This window comes from Phaenicophaeus curvirostris, chromosome 1 (assembly GCF_032191515.1).
Source record: "Phaenicophaeus curvirostris isolate KB17595 chromosome 1, BPBGC_Pcur_1.0, whole genome shotgun sequence".
In the NCBI taxonomy this organism is placed as follows: Eukaryota; Metazoa; Chordata; class Aves; order Cuculiformes; family Cuculidae; genus Phaenicophaeus; species Phaenicophaeus curvirostris.
The window spans coordinates 126,855,784-126,874,543 of record NC_091392.1 but is presented as its reverse complement, the minus strand read 5'-3'; the positions used below and the strand labels follow the sequence as shown (position 1 = coordinate 126,874,543).

The window sequence follows — 18,760 nt, the reverse complement described above, 5'->3', positions numbered from 1 at the left end:
AGCAGTAGATCCAGTAAAAGGGAATGCCAGCAGTTTTGCTCCTGGGATCCTATCAGCTTCTCTATTAGACTCTGATTTCACAACATACTAGCACCAGAGGCTGAGCTCCTTTAAAGAATTCCTGAGTCCCTGCCCGGGATGCTGGTTCCCTGTCTCCCCAGTTTGCTCAAGTTGGCTGTGAGGATAAGCAATAATCAATCTGTCAGATGGCTTTAAAGTAGTCCCTTTAAATACAAGTAAATAAAAAGTCCTTCTCTGTTGAGGGTGGAAAAAAATCACAAACACATCTTATGTGTGTGTTACTATTTAAGAAAACACATGTGGAACCTCATCCTTAGTTAAATGAATGCAATGATTAAAACAAACACTGAGACAGGCAAACAGATACTTTCTACATTTTCCAATGTATTAAAAAAGTCATTTCACTTTCAGCACTACTTGAGAAACCCATCAGCAAAAGACGAGACAGTGAAGCTGTACAGAAGGCCAAGATCCTTTACGCATCCTGCATGAATGAGAGTAAGTGGCCTGACTTGAGGGGGATGCTTATGTTACCTGAGTTTATAAAGGTAGGCTTTTTTTCTGTCTGCTGAGCTCTGTGGAGATGCACAGGCTTTGCTGATTTGGATTCAGCTGAATGCAAAGGCTCCTTACACATTTTAGAAGTTGGCTGTTGTCAGTTTTACAGAGACCTGTGGTTATCGGGGAACTGTGGAGGGATATCTGTGCAAAAGGATGCCAAAGCCATGCACCAGGGGTGTGGGAGTGGTGCCTGGTAAATCAGAGAAGCCCTCTGGTGACATTCTCATATTGCCATTTTCAAGAGTCTGTTGCTCAGCACCTTCTACCTTTCTCTATATCCCCTTAATCAAAACACTTCCACAGGACTGGGTATAGACAGCCATGGACTCTTAAGCTTCAGGTTATCTAGATGTCAAGCAAGTTTGGACAGGGAGCCCTACAGACACTTTTGCAGAGTGCTTTTCCTGAGCTTGTAAATGGTGCTTAAGTGATATAGTAGATTGGGACACATCACTACCTTTTTATAGCTGAATGGGTGAAAGATAAGTTGGGAGGGAGTGGACTTTGTCCTTCAAAGTGCCCTTTGTCTTTCTGACTCTTTCAGACTTTATTTCCTGAACAGTTTTCGTCCAGCAGAGCCTGAGACTGACTATCAGCTACTGAGACAGCCTGTTCTGCAGCCTTGATGCTGACATGTTGACCCCCTCTAGCTTTGATTACGTACAATAACCTCCCCCCAGAACCAATGAAATTTCTATGCTAGTTCCTAAGTGAGGAATGTTTTTTTTTAATTGGCTTAATTCCAGCCTTTTGCCTTTTTTTGAAAGGCACTGATTTACCTCCCTTATTCTTGATTCAGATAAACTGTGTTAGAATCCCAAGCTTCTGTGCTCACAGGCAGAGCAGAGGCTTTGGGTTTCGGCTATTGTGTTTTGTCTTGCCTCGAAATCAATCAATGCCAATAAACCTTTGTGTCTCATGTGGCTGCTGCTGGATTTGAATTGTCTGGAATGTAATTGTTGTCACGCTTTGACATTTCAGATAAAATTGAAAAAGCTGATGTGAAACCCTTGTTAAGTATACTGAGGCATTCACCTTTCCGCTGGCCTGTGCTGGAATCAAACATTGGGCCTGAAGGGCTGTGGTCAGAAAGGAGGTTTAGCTTAGTCCAAGCCCTGGCAACTCTTCGAGGTCAATACAGTAACTCTGTCTTCATCCGTTTATATGTGGCTGCTGATGACAAAATCTCCAATCAGTATATCCTGAAGGTAAACTATAACACAGCTAGTAGATTACTTTGAATGGTATTTTGTGGTATCATTTTTTAAAAAACTTGTTGACATGCCAAGTAGTCACAATTGATTATTGTTGCTATTATCTACTGGCTTAGAAATGTCCATAGGTGCCAATTTATGGCATTGTAGAAGCTACTAGGCACCACATGCTTTGAAAAATATTTCTGTACAGGAAATTTTCTCCTATCTAATAGCAAACCCAAAGATTAAATACGTTCCCAGTGCACCAATGTCCAGGGTCTATGTTTGTGAAAATGAGAGAGATGGATATCCAGTTCTGGAGGTGTTCTGGGTGCTCCTTTTGACTCATCAGTTGTATGAAGGATGGTTTCTGTCTGTGAAGATGAAGGATGGTGCATCATTAGCAGCTATTTTGAACTTGAGCTATTGTTATTGAGGTGGAAACACATTACCTTGTGCTTATACAGCCCCTTACAACACAGGTGTATCCCAAACACTTCTAAACAGGAATTTACCTTTTACTGAAATGCTATTGCTTTTGTACCAAATCGTTACCAGTTTGTTAACAGTGCATGGCATTACACAACAGTTTAGATTAGTGAGAAAAAGACTCAAGAAATGTTGCCTCACCATAGTCTGACAAAACTCCAGAGAGAGTTGTAACTGTTACTGTGAGCTGTCATGGTGGCAAGACTGAGTGTCTGGGCCAAATGCATTGTTGTTGTTTGAGAAGTAGAGATGACTAGCCAGAGTAGACTAGCCCTCCAGTGCTACAAGAAAATATTTTATGAAGGCAAGAAAGAAGGGGCAGAGAAGAAAGTTACGATGCCATTCATCACAGCAAAATAGAATCTATGGTTGCTAGCATCTTGGCTAGCTGTAGAATATAGCCAAGAATAAATTGTATTTGAGGATCAAAGAACACTTAACTGTAGTAGTACTGGAGTGGATGTTGGTGCTGAGTTAGTTCTTTGAAATGTTATTTAACTGAGGCATTTAACTGGAATTAAATTGAAGGGTAACATTTCCCTATCTCTAGGACATTTTCCCAAATAGTCAAGTCAATAGCAGATCAATGATTTGCTCTGTCAAAGATGTCATTCTGCTAAGATGCTGTTCAGATCCTCTCAGGATTGCTTTGGATGGAAATTTGCTTAAAAGAACTGAAACAGTACAATCAGGAGCGATATTTAGTATTTCCTGTTACAATATTTCAGTCCAAATCACCTGCCAGTGGAAGGTTGGGCACGTATACCCCTATTGCTGGTCTCTTGGAAATGAATTTTACCTAGCAGTATCTGCACTCAGTATCTTTAGTAGTACCTAAGAATTGGATGTCTAAATAACAGAAGCGCTACACGCTATGAATAACATATTATTCCATAGGATATACTCTTGTTGTTGTTAATTTGATTAAGAACTTGATCTCTAGAATGCATTAGCCAGTGTTCTACTTGGTCTGTGTTTTAACAAATTCCCAGAGGTACGGATGTACCACAAAATATTCCAGTCTGCTTGTGAAAGTGTCTTCATTACAAAATTCTTTTTGTTCAGGATTGCAAAATCATGAATGGATCAGAAAAAAAGGAGGAAACTCCAAATAAAACTTTGTTCAGCATTCAATATGATCTTTTTTTTTTCTTGAGGGCTGAAGTATTTGGTTAACTTTTTTGTTTACTTCTCATATTTGTGCTTTCTTGATTTCAATGGCTTGTCAAATGTAACTCTTACGCCAGGAAATCTGGATGAGCATTTCATGCAGCAGCCATATAATTAAAATAGAACAAATCATCTGAAGTTAACTATTACCAGGACACACATTTGTGAAGCACAGGAATATGTTATTTTTGCTTCAATATGCTGAAAAAAAGAAGGTGATATTATTTTTCTAAGAATCAGAGTTGCACTGAGCATTACAGCTACTCTCCTTTTATTGGATGATTTGTTTTATTTTGTTTATGGCATATTTTAAAGGCTGAGAATATCAGTCAGCGAAGGAAAAGATGAAATGTCTTCTTTGATTTAAGATTCTAGTTGTATTTATTTAGGTCCTTTTAATAAATGTAGAAAATGTGAAATGGTGTAGGATTTAGATTAAAAAAGACTTAGGGGAAATTGTATGAATAAATAAAATCTCTCTTCACTAGGCTTATCTTTTTAAAAGCAAATACAGCATAAAAATGATAATTTTAAAACATCAAAACTATTATTTATTCTTCCATTAGTATCTTACTCAGAATCTGGAACCTGATTGAATTATGCTTTCAGCTTAGTCTTCCACATCCTAACCAAACCTGTTCACATTGAAATATTTTGGGAAATCTCAGTTTCCAGTAGTGATTTTAAGATATCTGCTGTACTGTGATTTTTGCCTTGCTAGGAATTAGGAACAATATGTAAATACTCCCATCCAGTCATTTCAATCAAGAGGCTATGTGCAGACCTCAATGAATTTTTGAGACTGGTTTAGGAATTACTATGAGGAACTTATTCCAAAATTGGGGTGACTGTAGACCAACAAGTATCATTCATGTTTAGTTCAAAAAGATTTAGATAATGTACTGGAGGCATAACAATTTCCTGTACTTCCATGCGGTCATCTCTGTAGCTGGTATCCAGCTGTTTCAGTACGTCTGTTCAAAAAGCCAAATACAACACTGTGCTGGTCTAGGGTGAAGCTCAAGGGTATGACCTCAGTTTCAGTCAAAGAAGGCTAACACTGCTTTTGAGGCACAAAGCAGCTAATGTGTTCCAGCACCTAATGGGTGTTTTATCCATACGCTACGCTAATGTTTTCCTCAGGCTAACTCCTATGGCCCTGAAATATGTATAGCATGAACAGTTGTCAGCACAAACAGTGTTTTTCTGTTGTTTGGAAAGCCTGTGGAACTCAGACTGGTGCAGTCTATTATGTATAAGACAGTTATACACATCTACTGTAATTGCCAGAAAAATGCAAAGTCTTCCAAGGTTGCTTATAGATCCATCTTTGAACTCTGATGATTTTAAGTATTAAATGCTGCTCCTTGTTATTTTAACAGCTCGATCAAGCAAGTCTCTCTCTTGCATCTCGAGAGGATTACCTAGAAAACACCACAGAAGCTAAATCTGTAAGTATTACTAACTGAAACACAGAGTGGCCATTTTCCCTCTCAGTTTTTCTCATTTTTGCTTTTGTTTTGTTGAACTCCAAACTGAGAAAGGGTTGTGGTTTGTTTAGGTTTATAATTTTTCAGGATAATGTCTATCAAAAAACACCAGCACCACAAACACCACTATCACAAACACTCTTGCAAAGTATCTCAAGTGAAGATTTTTGCAAGATTTAGGGACCTCATGCTTGTCTTCCCTCTTGGAAGAGGCATCTGGAGTTCATGTAGTCCAACTTCTTTGCTCAAGCAGGGTCAGCTACGGCAGCTTGCCCATGACAGTGTCCAGTAAGATTTTGAATATGTCCATGGCTGAAGAACCCACATCCTCTCCAGGCAGCCTGTGAGACCTCCACAGTGAAAAAGTGTCTTTCCATTTTCACATGGAATTTCATATATTACAATTTGTGCCATTGCTTCTTGTCCTGTTAGTGGGCACCACTGGAAAGTCAGGCTGTCTTGTTTCTTTACTCCCTCTCTACATCCAGTCCTATGCTGACCATTGTATGAGATGGTGTAAACTCTTGGTGTACACCATACACGTTGTAATCCTATTGTAAGAGCTATAAATGTTGTCAATCTAATCCAAAGTGTAATTTGCACTTCTTGAGACTGATGCTCCATGAACAGCAGCAGATATCTCTGTGTGTCATATAGAGTATGCTTACAGTGTTATTTCTCCTTTTTTTCCTCAATGACAGCAGGCGTTTGCAGTACAGAAAGCACAAAGGTGGTTGCTTGTGCGTAAAAATATTATACTCATTACTAGAGTTGGGCATTTGTGGTCTACAGCTACAGCTGTGCTTAAAAGAAAATCCACTGATCATTTCACTATTCTTGTTTCTTTACAGTACCGAGATGCCTTTTTGCAGTTCATGGTTGATACAGCAGTGCTTCTGGGAGCAAATGCTTCAAGAGCTGAATCAGATATGAAGTCGGTTCTAAGACTGGAAGTTAAAATAGCTGAGGTGGGTAAGCTAGTGCAGGATTGAAGCTAGCTTTAAAACAAACAAACAAACAAACAAAAGAAATATTTTTTTCAGGATGGAAAGCCTTTATATTAACAGCACTAGCAAAAGTGGGTTTTGGAAGTAGAAGGAAAGAAATGGAACCTGATAAATAAGGGCTGAACAATATTCATCCCTTAATTATTAAATTGATTATTTTATTTTCAGGGGAAAAAATGTAGCCAACTATTCTTGGTCTTTTAAATTGTCAACGAGGCTCACTGTAGATCAGTTACTGAGGGTAACACACTAGTGTTTGAGGGATGGTGTGCTACGAGATCTGCTGTCTCAGTGGACGTAGGGGAAGGAAATCCATGTGACAGCAAAGGTGCAAGGGTAATTGATATTTTAGGAACTGCAGAAATGCCTGATAATGGTCACATAGAAATTAGGACTTCTCCCCAAAAAAGTGGCAAGATCAATAGCCCAAGTGAAGTGCATTTACATCAATGCACTGGAAGCCATTGTGCAGCTGGAAAACTGTGATACAGTTGCAATAATGGAAACACTGTGGGATGACTCACACAACTGGAGTGCTAAAACGGACGTCTGTAAAGTCTGCAGAAGGGATAGACAAGGAAGGAGAGGCAGTGGTGTACCTCTCTATGTTAGGGAGAGTGTGTATTGTCTAGAGTTTAATGATGATGACCATATGGTTTATGGGTAAGAATCGGGGGGAAGGCCAACAAGGGAGATATCATGGTAGGAGTCTGTTATAGACCACCCAATCAGGATGAAAAGGCAGATGCAATACTCTACTAGCAGCTGGGAGAAGTCTCAGAATTGCTAGCCTGTGTTCTCATAGGGACTTCCCTACTTCAGCTTCCCAGATGTCTGCTGGGAATACAATACAACAGAGAGGAAACATGCTAAGAGGTTCCTGGATTGTGTGGAATATGATAACTTCCTAACACAGCTGGTGAGTGAGCCAACTAGGGAAGGCACCTTGCTGGACCTGTTGCTCACAAATGGAGAAGGAGTTGTGAGTGATATGGCAGGTGGAGGCTGTCTTCAGCACAGTGATCGTGAAATGAGAGTTTTCAGTTCTTGGAGAAGTGAGGAGAGTGGTCAGTAAAACTGCCACTGTGCCTTCTGGAGGGCACAGTCTGGCCTGTTTAGGTTACAGGTTGCCAGAGTCCCTTAGGAGGGAGTCCTGAAGGGCAAAGTAGTCCAGGAAGGCTGGACATTCTTCAAGAAGGAAACCTTAAAGGTGCAGGAGCAGGCTGTCCCTACATGCTGAAAGGTGAGCCAGCAAGGAAGAAGACTGACCTGGCTGAATAGACAGCTTTGGAATTCAGGAAAAAAAAAAGAAAATAAGAGAGTTTGTGACATTTGGAAGAAGGGGCATGCGACACAGGAGGACTACAAGGATGTTATGAGATCACACAGGGAGAAAATTAGAAGGGCCAAAGCTCAGATAGAAATTAACCTGGTTAGCACTGCAAAAGATTATAAAAAGTATTTCTATAAGCACATTAGCAACGTAAGGAGGGCCAAGGAGAATTTCCATCCTTTATTGGGTGTTGGGGGAAACACAGTGACAAAGAACAAAAAAAAGGGTATGGTACTTAATGCCTTTTTTGTCTCTGTCTTTAACAGTAAAGCTTGTTCTTCTCTGGGTACCCAGATCCCTGAGCTAGAAAACAGGGACAAGGAGCAGAATGAAGCCCCCATATTCCAGAGGGAAATGGTTAGTGACCTGCCTGACCATTTAGATATGCCCATATCCATGGGACTGGATGGGATCCACCCACGGGTACTGAGGGAGCTGGCAGAAATGCTTACCAAGCCACTTTCTATCATTTATCAGCAGTCCTGGTTAACTGGGAAGGCCCCACTTGACTGGAGTTTAGAAAATGTAACATCCATCTACAAGAAGGGCCAGAAGGAGGATCCAGGGAACTACAGGGCTGTCAGCCTGACCTTGGTGCTACGAAAGCTTATGGAGCAGATCATCTTGAGTGCCATCACATAGAATATACAGGACAACCAGGCGATCAGACCCAGTCAGCATTGGTTTAGGAAAAACTGGTCTTACTTGATTTAACCTGATCTCCTTCTATAACAAGTGGATACCTACTTAGTGGATGAGGGAAGGGCTGTAGGTGTGGTCTTCATAGACCTTAGTAAAGCTTTTGACACCATTTCCAACAGCATTCTCCTGGAGAAACTGGCTGCTCATGGCTTAGACAGGTTCGGTCTTCATGGGGTAAAAAACTGGCTGGATGGCCAGGCCATCCAGTGGTAGAAGCTGGAGTTAAATCCAGCTGGGGGCCAGTCACAAGCACTGTTCCCTAGGGCTCAGTGCTGGGGTCTGTTCTGGTTAATGTCTTTATCAATGATCTAGACGGAGGAATTCAGTGCACCCTCAGTAAGTTTGCAGATGACACCAGGTTTGGTGGCAGTGTTGATCTGCTTGAGAGAAGCCAGGGAAGTGCTGGAGTCACCATCCCTGAAGGTATTTAAAAGTCATGTAGATGTGAAACTTAGGGACATGGCTTTATGGTGGACTTGGCATTGTTGTGTTTATGATTAGGCTTGATGATCTGAAAGGTCTTTTTCAACCTGAATGATTCTATTGTTCTTTGATTCTATAAATTTGAAGTTGGGCAGAATTTGCTTCCCTCCTGTGTTATAAATCTATTACCGTGTATTCAAGAAGCAGATTAGGCTGATTCTCTGAAGAACAGCCTAAAAGCAATGCGAGACTGAGGTGGCATATTGGCACTCAGCAGTGAAGAGGGCTATAGTTACTGTAGCACCATGTTTAGCTCCTGAGCTGCTTTCATGGGGCAGTCTCGGAGAAAGGATGAGAAACTCCTTGAGTTTTAATTTAGGGGACCAGCTGAATTTAATAATGCTAAAAAGATTTAAATCTGGTACTTGGTTATGGCCAGTTTCTGTGGTGACATGCTTGCCCCTTATGGAGTTTGATTTATGCATTAGGACTGTTGCAGGCTGAAGAAGCGTTTCTGCTTGCCTGTATCTCTGCTCCAGTGTGGATACTGCAGGAATCCTGCTCCTGGAAGCTGCAAGTCCACTATCACTTTCACTTCTAAAGCTAGAGAGAAGAGTTAGCCTCAGACCTGGGAAACCGGCAAATGTTAGGGCTACAAACTTGATGCTGAATTGTAGAACTGACAGCTGAGCTGAGCAGTTCTTCATACTGCCAAGGAAAGAAGCTATCCCCTTTGAAACGCTGGGTCTCCTGCTAACAGAGAAGCCTGTTGCGCAGGACAGATGATGCAACAGATGACTTTTCCCTGGGTTCTGCTGTTACAGTCTGCAGGAGGAAAGGCTGTGGTGCTTCATAATTGTGTGTGTGTGCAGAATTGAGGGCCATCCCCAAGGGTAGTAAATCAGTGTTTCCATCTCTCTGCTGAAAGAGATGAAATTTTGTCATACCTGTAAATAAAGCTCAATATTCAACTTCAAGTAGCTGTCATGGACAGACAAATGAGCAGATACTTCATTGTTACCCAGTAGGCTTGAAAAGGAGAAAATATTTCTTTTGTTTATTGGTAATGTGATAAAAACATGCATCACTACCTCTAGTAGCTCTAACTTAACAAATTGACTTAACTTGACTTAACAAAGGTCTTACAGATCTTTAATCTGCAGTGTATATAGATGAATTTGCCATATAAGATGACATGCATCATGTAACAACCCTCAGGATCAGTAATGCACACTGTTATACAACAAAGCCGTACTTGCTCACAGTTACCTAGTTTCCCTTTAGTATGAATAATCCTCCTAATATATCCAGATACTAGGCATGAGTTCAGGGACATGGATTGCTGCATGTTCCTTAATGAGCACAATGGTTTATGTAAACATCTTACTGTGATTTCGAAGGAGATAGTCCTGTTTGTTACTTTGACTGTAACCTGTGTTTCTCTGCATTCATTTTAAGTGAATATATGTAATGGAGAACTTGTCTGCTCAGGAAGAGACAGCAAGAATAACGGGAGGATACTTTGGGTATTGGAAGGAGCAGCATGCTTTGTGAGAGCTTGTTGTGTACAAGGAAGGTTTCAATTACATTTGAATTACTGGAGGAAGAGAGAAAGTTGTGAGAGGAAGGGAGCAAATGGGTTCAAGAAGAGTTTAAAGATTTATCAGATAAATGAAATTTGCAGAAAGGGAGAAAGTATTTTTTTCTTTTCCAGTGTGACTTAAGCAATACTAAAACCGCAGACACTTATTTAAGAATTTTGGTTGGAGAGATACCAGCTGTCTGGCTAGTCTTATATCAGTCTCTGACCTCTTTAAACTGTACAGTGTACAGCCTATTGTATAGTATTCACCTTAGAGGAGGACTGGAACTGCCATTGACACTTGTTTCTCTTGAACATTGAGAAAATTTTAAGCTATATCATGGACTTGGTTTGTTTTTCTGTTCTGAGCTATACTGCCATTTTAGAATCAGAATGTCCCTTGTCAGTTATAAAAGGACTTGCTTTATATTTGGGATTTATTTTGTTTTGTCCTTGGATTTTGACATTATAGAGGATCCTGAGTTCTGGCTCCTATGGTCACCTAGATGAGCAGTCTGGTTGAAGAATAATTCATGTTTGACCCAGGTTTTCTGCTATGGAAATTAGGATGGTGGGATAAAATGAGGAGAAACCTCTGTGTACCTGGCTCTTCTCTCTGATGGAGTCAGGCCATAGCAAGAATATGTTCAAATCCCAGAAATGAGATGTGCTTCCTGCATACCAATATGAGATTTGACCTTTTAAACTGTATTGTTTGGAGACAGCTTCTACCTGATATAACGGGATGAGTAAGTATTCATGGTCTAGGTGTACTTTTATCTCTTAAGAATCAACATCCATTCCATCAGCATAATCAGAGCTAACATTGGTCTAATATGTTCAAAGAAGACATACAGCTCATTAAATTCCCCAGTAATGAGTTAAACCGACAATGAACTGTGTTCCATTCCTCCTAGTTAAATGCCATCCTCAGAAAGGCAAGATAATGCCATGAATGGTTGCAAAACCGGTGCTGAGATATTTCTGTACTGAGATTATGATGGACAGTAATGATATAAGAGCAAGTCCCTGCAAGATAATCCTTGTTTTGATGGTTTTGTTGCTTTTTTTTCCCCCTCAGATCATGATTCCATATGAAAATCGAACAAGTGAGGTGATGTACAATAAAATGAACATATCGGAGCTTAGTGCCATGATTCCACAGGTTGGTTGGGGATAACTGCAAAATTATTCCTTTAACATTGAACTATATAATGAAAATTGCCTTTAATGCACAGAGCAGCATGGTAAAGGAATATAATTAGAAATGTGTGTACTCAACTAACAATATACGATCTTTTAAATCATTTTAACTTTACTGCACTTTACAAAGTGCAATAGTTTATAAATTTTTAATAAGCAGAGCTTTGAAACCATTAGTCTCAATGGTACAACGTAGTTAATAAATCATCTCTCTTCATAATCTGCTTTAACCAGCCTTCTCTTTGTCATTGCAGTTTGACTGGCTGGGATACATCAAGAAGGTGATTGACACCAGACTTTATCCTGAGCTCAAAGATATAGGTCCTTCAGAAAATGTAATTGTCCGTGTTCCCCAGTACTTCAAAGATTTGTTCAGGATACTAGAAAATGAAAGGAAAAAGTAAGGATTCTATGATGGTTTAATCCACATTTATGAGGGGGCTTCAAATGCTGGGCTTTTTTTTTTTTTTTCTGGTGCTTCAGATATTCTTGGAATCAAGCCTCTAGGCAAAAGGTCTGTTTGACTTTGTTTAAATGAGAATATAGATATTAGCTTGTGTGTAGCAGGAGAATATGCAGTTTCAACACCTTTCTTTTTTTATGGAAAATGGTAAAGCTGTTCTTCCTTGATACACTCAGCATCTCTTAATTGTATAGAGTTGTACCTTGTGAAATGATTTACACCTGCAGAACACAGTTATAAAAATGCTGGTAGCTCAGATTAAACATAGTAAGTGTGCTTTGCACAGGGAAGTGAGACGGCTTTGGGCAGATAGATGAAAAAGTGTTTGTGAAGATGGCATCCCATTTCAAAGTATCATTATTGATGTTATCTAAGCAATTTCTGTAATAATTTGCTCTCTGCTCAGGTGTGTTGCTGAACTTTTAAAAAAAGTATTGTTAGCCTCTTGTCTCCAAAAATCACTCTTTGCTGATTATACAGTATGGCCACAATTAAATTTACATTTCAGAAAAAAAGACTAATTTAGAAGCCTTCCACTAGATCAGTTTGCTTAAAGCCTCATCCAACCTGGTCTTGAACACCTCCAGAGCTGGGACATACGCTACTTCTCTGGTCAACCTGTTCCAGTGTCTCACCATTCTAACAGTAAAAAATTTCTTCCTAATATCTAACCTAAATCTCCCCTCTTTCAGCTTAAAATCATTACCCCTTGTCCTATCACTACACTCCCTGATAAAGAGCCCCTCCCCTGCCTTTTCTGTAGGCCCCCTTTAAGTACTGGAAGGCTGCTATAAGGTCTCTCCAGAGCCTTCTCTTCTCTAGGCTGAGCAAGCCCAACTCTCTCAGCCTGTCCTTGTATGGGAGGTGTTGCAGCCCTCTGATCATCTTCATGGCCCTCATCTGGACTCGCTTAAATGAATCTATAGTACCTCTAAAAATAACACACAAATCAAACAATAAAAAGAAAAAATGACTGATCTGCCTACAGACAAATATTGCTAGTGTGCCACTGATCTTAATCTATTGAAGAAATTCTCCTAAATGGTTTGGGTTGTCCGTGCTTTGTATCTCAAAGTTAGTTACATCAGTGGGGATAAAGTGGTGGTTTAAAGGATGCACATGAAGCAAGACAATGGAGAATTAGTTGTTCCCCGTGTATAAATACAGTTACACACAAATATATTCTGTAAGTACAGAGTAAATACCTGGAGGCATTTTCCTATTAAGGTCTTATTCAGGAAAACTCTGAGTATTCAAGAGGAGTTAAGCCAGCTTTTATGTCATGGCAGGGAGAGGCTGAAGTCATGACAATAAAGAATGGCAAAACCTGTCTTGAGCAAAGCTTGAGACCAGCTGCTGGATTCTCACAGGCTGGGAGAGGGGATAAAAGCAGTGTCCAATTTCCAGTATATTCATCCTTTGTATCTCATAGTTGATAATGATTTTGGCACTTTCTATTCAATCTTACCCTAAGAAATTTGCATCATAAAATGTTAGAAATGACAAATAGCGCTAAACTCCACACAAGCAGCCTCCAAGTTCTTGTATGTAAAATCCATCCAAATAGTCACTGCATGATAACAAAGTTCATGTTTACCTAACAGATGATAATGTTTGTCACTTAAAATGTAAGCTTGCTCCAGAAGTAACCTCGTTATTTGGCCTGAGAAAATCAGGAAATCATCTTAATGTGTACTTCTAACAATGAGGTCTTAACAGTTCCCTATAGAGTCAACTCTGAAAGCCCAACAAAGATATTTTCTTTTAAGTAATCTCATTTTTCATTCTCCATATGATATTTTAAAGGTTGAATTAATGCTAGCAATGTGAGTTTGGTTTGTTACAGTAAATATCCAGAGCAATGAAATTTCTAGTAAAACATTCCAAAATTTCAGATTTACTTCAATAATTAGAAAGTGAATTAACTTCTCATAATTTCAGGAGAGGCAGCATCATTAGGAGAAGCAGGTTCTTTCACCAAGATCATATTCTTTTCAGTTATAAGCCATCTATACCTAAATCATACTTTTATTCCAATGCTTTGTGTGTCCCCTTCCCAGATGAGCACTCTGCTGGCACTACTGAAAATAGTTGGGTTATGCCCCAGTGATCTGGCAAAGTAAAGCGAAGTTTGTTTCAGATGGAGGAAAGAATGGAACGAAAACTAAGTCTGGTTACAAAAGCAATTCTCAGTGATGGAAGTGACAAGTTATATGGACTCATAATCACCATATTAAAAACTGCTCCCTTGGAGAACCTGCTGAACAATCTCGGATTGTGAAATTGTTCACAAAGCAATGTTACTAGAAAATAACACAATGGCAGGGTGTAGAGTGAATTTAGTAGAATAAGGCTGTTATTTACTTGACAGCCCTGCTGCATGTAATTGAATTTCTGTGTGGAGCTTGAAATATGTGCGGCAGTGTAGTTTGGAGATCTGTTTGAAATTCCCAAGCCAAGGCACTGCTGTGAGCCCAGCCCAGCAGCACAGCTCTGTGTAGCAAGCTGCCCCAGAGGCTGAGTAACTAGCCTGAAGGTGTTTACAGTCCTGGGCTAGCTAGCGTGAGTCATGTCAGGTGTTTGGTGCTGAAGTAACATCAGGGATTCTTTCAGGTTTTTTTGTGTACTAATTTTTAATGGAGTTTATATCTATTACAGGAAGAAGATGTGTATGTTGAAAATATAGTTGTAGCTGTGGTATAAATGAGATAATGGCAGAGCTCCAATACAGCTCTGCCATGTGAGGAGAGATATGGGACTGTGCTGGCAGCAGTTAGGAGCCACTTATATCCCTTTCCAGTTACCTCTGTGCTGGTGCTTTGAGTGAGCTGTAAATAGAACACAGTAAATTGCGTCCTCGTTGAAGACATTTGCGGCTATTGAAGGAAGTAACTTTCTTGTCCTCATGGATATCAGAATGAATAACCGGTTTCCTTTGCCTTACCTTACTCCATCTTTGCAGTACAGGACAATTTAAAGAGAAGTACTTTGTAATTCCTGTTTCATGAGAGAAATTTTCCTTAGAGATGGATGGAGGCACTACACCTCCTTTCTGGTCTCAGCCTGCCTCTGAAAAATTAGTTAGAGAGGGAAGTTAAAATAATTTGGCTTGAACTTGTGCCTCTAGCAATAGAGGCTGAAGTTTTTCAATAGTCATAATTTGACTCACGACTCAATTATGAATACGATTTTGAAACAGATCACAAAATTTGTGAAAGGCATCTTTTTCTTTAAAATTAAAAAATGAATTTGTTCCTCTATCTCATATTAAATCTATCCTATTTAATTGCCATTATGTCTGTTGATTAAAATATTACAAACTCAGAGTTTTGCCTAAGCAACCTACTTTATTCCCCAGAACTATAGAGAGTTCCTTAGCAGATATTCATAAGTGCTGGTATAATTTTAATTGTCCCAGCAAACAAGCTTTCTACCACATCCTTTGGGAGCGTGTGTCACAAGAGTGGGTCATATTGGTTAAGAAAAAGCCTATGCTTCTTTCTGTAACTGTTATTTTGAAATTAAATTAGGGAACTATTTACTGTACTCTTCTGAAAGGTTACAACAACAGAGCTCTGGTCTCATCAAAAGAACAGAGAGTATTTGTATGTGCTGCGTTTCATACCATGTGAAGAGGTGAACTTTTCTGGGCCTCAGTGAATTTATTTGTGAAATTAGGATGAAAATCACCTAAAAGAGTAAGTTTTTAAGCCAGATGAAAATGACCAATTGATTTTAAGTTTGTATAATTAGCCAAAAAGGTAAAATAATCATTCCCCAAATAGGTAAACAAATTCAGATAAAATATGGTCTTGTTTTGTTTTAAAAACCAAAATAAAGATCACCACCCCTCAAACAAGTAACAATGAAACTTCTCAACCTTTCTCCCCCTTGTCTTCCCCAGTAAATAAGCATACCTCTAGCCTTTGAAGTGAAACCTTCCTTTTGTTTTATGGATTGGGTACATCAGTGGATCCTAGTGTGATTATGATCAGGAATTATTACAATCTCATCAGACAGTTTGAGATTAGGATGTCAGCCACCTTTTCCTTCCCAAATTAAAGCAAACCTCAATTAATTGTAGGATATTTCCTGAAACTGACAGTTCTCTTCATTACTTATGCCTGTTACAAAATTTTCTGAATTCCTGTTAATATTAGCATCTTTGAATAAATCACCTTTTCAAGACTTATCCTTTACAAATTTCCATCTTTCACTTTTTTTCCAATTTAACAGAGGTTTCCCAACTCAAACGTTAAGGGCAAACACTACTGGATGAGAACAAGAAGCACACAAAAGGGAGAATTTATTTTTTGTAACAATTAAGTACCAAATTCTAACTTGTAACAGGTTTATGATAGTGATTTATTTAGCTGAGATTTTTTGCCTAAGACTTTTGATCAAAATAAAACCTTTAAACCTTTTAACCTGCAGAACTTGCATAAATACTGTTTTTGATCCACAGAGTAGTTACTGTAGGAACATGGATGCTATTCAGCTCTGCTGAAATACCTGAGGCAGATAGTTGTGAGACTTGTGGAATTTGGATCAATTACAAAACAAATGAGAACTGAACACTTTTAGGGTGCTTCAATTGCCAATATGTGAGGAAATTTCACGTTGTCAAAACCTTGTAAAGAGGTAAATCTATACTATATCTCAAAATGATTATATCATCTATTTAGAGCTGTTTTGGCTTTTGTAATGTGTGCTGTGCATGTACTTAATGATAAATAGCAGACACATTTTACCATTATTGAGGGGTGGGGTGGTTATGTATATAATACGATATATCTGTTTATCACAAAAGGGAATATGCTCAGGGTTACATGGCATGCATAAGGTTACACCAAGTTGTATGGGATGAATTCAGACGTGAGTGCATAGGAAATGAAATTGGGGAAAGACTTTACATTGATGCTTTATGAAACCCTTTCTCCACTGTGAGAGATGAGGAGGAGTTGACCATATTTCTAACCTATAAGCATACGCAGACTTAACTGATGAGAAGCACAGGCTTTGTTCAGGCTGTCGGGGATGGACAACTGCCATGCAGGTTCATGTGAGTCTGTACACTTGTGCTAGCTTCAGTTGAGCTGGAGCAGCCTGCAGAGACAGCCAAAATCAGTGGCGTAGCAGAGTGTTCCTTCCCTGCCTGCTGACTGCTGGGCCTGAGCAGACGGGTTCCCAGTGTGCGTCTTGGCCAACCCTTGGAGAGTGCACAGCTACCCCTCTGCTCTCAGCATAGTGTCCCACTAGAAAGTGTGCACACTGCTGGAGTTACCGAGTTATCGTGTGCTTGGTCACTAATAGACTACATGCAGCTATAGCTTGCCTTAAACCTCTTTATTCTCATCTCCTTATCACCTCCTGTTCTTGCAGCCTTAGGTGTAAGCTTGCAGCAGCAAGCAACATATCTTGAGCATGAGGCTTTGTAGGGGTCGACTGAAGTAGGCAAAATTCAAGTTATGGCTAAGGCAAATGCTGCTGTGAAGACAATGTGGCTACAAAGTGTGTTTATGTCCTGTTATGATTCAGAGGAGAGGACAGTATGGGATGTGTTCCTGAATTAAGCTAATGGAGTGACATTGTAGCAATAGCTAGGCTTCTTGACAGCTATGGCAATGGGAGTTTGCAGAAATGGGTCTTTTAGATGTTCAGACAGTTCGTAACAGCATCTTCAGGGGGTCAGGGGACAGGATGAGAGAGAATGGCCTCAAGCTCTGCCAGGGGAGGTTCAGGCTGGACATTAGGAAAAAAATTTTCATGGAAAGGGTCATTGGGCACTGGAACAGGCTGCCCAGGGAGGTGGTTGAGTCACCTTCCCTGGAGGTGTTTAAGGCATGTGTGGACAAGCTGCTGAGGGGCATGGTTTAGTATTTGATAGGAATGGTTGGACTCGATGATCCGATGGGTCTTTTCCAACCTGGTCATTCTATGATTCTATGATTCCATGATTCAGCTGCAAAGGAGCAATTTTCCTCCCTATGGAGAAGCATATGGCCTGCCCAAAATGTTATCTATATCCCAGAGTACAGCAAACAAAATTTGGATATCCATAGCTTTAGAGCAATGACTGTCCTTGAAAAATATGTCATGTATAAGACAAGATGAGAATAGTAAATGCAGGCCATGAATGGACTTGTTTTGAGACTCTTCAAAGTTGAATTGCATATTTCGCAATACACCTTCACCTCACACACAGCCACTGCTGAGCACGGTGAGAACAAAATCTAGACTAGATAAATTGTCCAGTAAAGTGCCTGAAGTTTTAGAAAAAGGGGATGGGTGTCAGATCTCGCGGGAAGTTTGAACAAGTTCTTTCTGGATCTCTCAGTCTCAGTTCTTATGACATTCTTGTTCCTGACATTTTTCTTTTGTGGTATTTCAGTTATCCATCTGCAAAATAAGAGTGATAATACTTTAATATGTGGATAGTAAGAATTTCAAAAGCATATTGATAACGTCTAATGAAAGATAAAAATATGAGATAATGATATCATATATGGGATGGAATACTATCTATTCTGTTTCACAGTCACTATTTATGCACCCTACAAATGAAGAAAGATAATGTTCACTTTCATTTACCAAAAAAAAATCATTTATTTTCTTATCTTTGGAGAGAACTTTCATGCAACTATTATTGTGACACAGTTTTTGCTAAACAAATTTGCCTTTTGAAAAAAAAAAATCTTAGCTAAAAATGACATACTAGGAGATGGACTTGTGCCTTAGAAGCTATGCCCTAGAAGATGGTTATCGCAGTGCAATTACATATTAACTGGCTGCAATCATACAGATTCTTCTGTGCAATAGGAATTTATCAATTTGGTCATTGCTCATTGATTTTTAAGGCGAAATTTCCACCATTCAGTTGAAATGTTTTTAGAGATATTTCTGTGAGGGCTTTGTGGTACATTGTATGCATTTAGATGTCTGATAAAAATATGTCTGATTTAACAGGACTCTTGCCAACTATGTGGTGTGGAGGATGGTTTATTCAAGGTTATTTAACCTCAGTAGACGTTTTCAGTACCGGTGGCTGGAATTTTCTCGGGTAAGTTAGAGTTTTTAAAGCATTTACAACAGTACTAATATTGACACTATTGGTGTCTAT

At 39.5% G+C, this 18,760-nt stretch overlaps 1 protein-coding gene across 1 annotated transcript in view; it reads left to right on the top strand.

Moving 5' to 3' along the window:
• The window catches only part of PHEX (phosphate regulating endopeptidase X-linked), a 99,820-nt gene that overhangs the window by 22,088 nt on the left and 58,972 nt on the right, over nt 1-18,760 (top strand). The window contains exons 4-10 of the mRNA XM_069874069.1: nt 433-519; nt 1,564-1,790; nt 4,820-4,888; nt 5,779-5,895; nt 11,056-11,139; nt 11,432-11,577; nt 18,607-18,700. Of these exons, the coding sequence (XP_069730170.1) occupies nt 433-519; nt 1,564-1,790; nt 4,820-4,888; nt 5,779-5,895; nt 11,056-11,139; nt 11,432-11,577; nt 18,607-18,700 (824 nt within the window). The remainder of the gene's footprint in view (nt 1-432; nt 520-1,563; nt 1,791-4,819; nt 4,889-5,778; nt 5,896-11,055; nt 11,140-11,431; nt 11,578-18,606; nt 18,701-18,760) is intronic.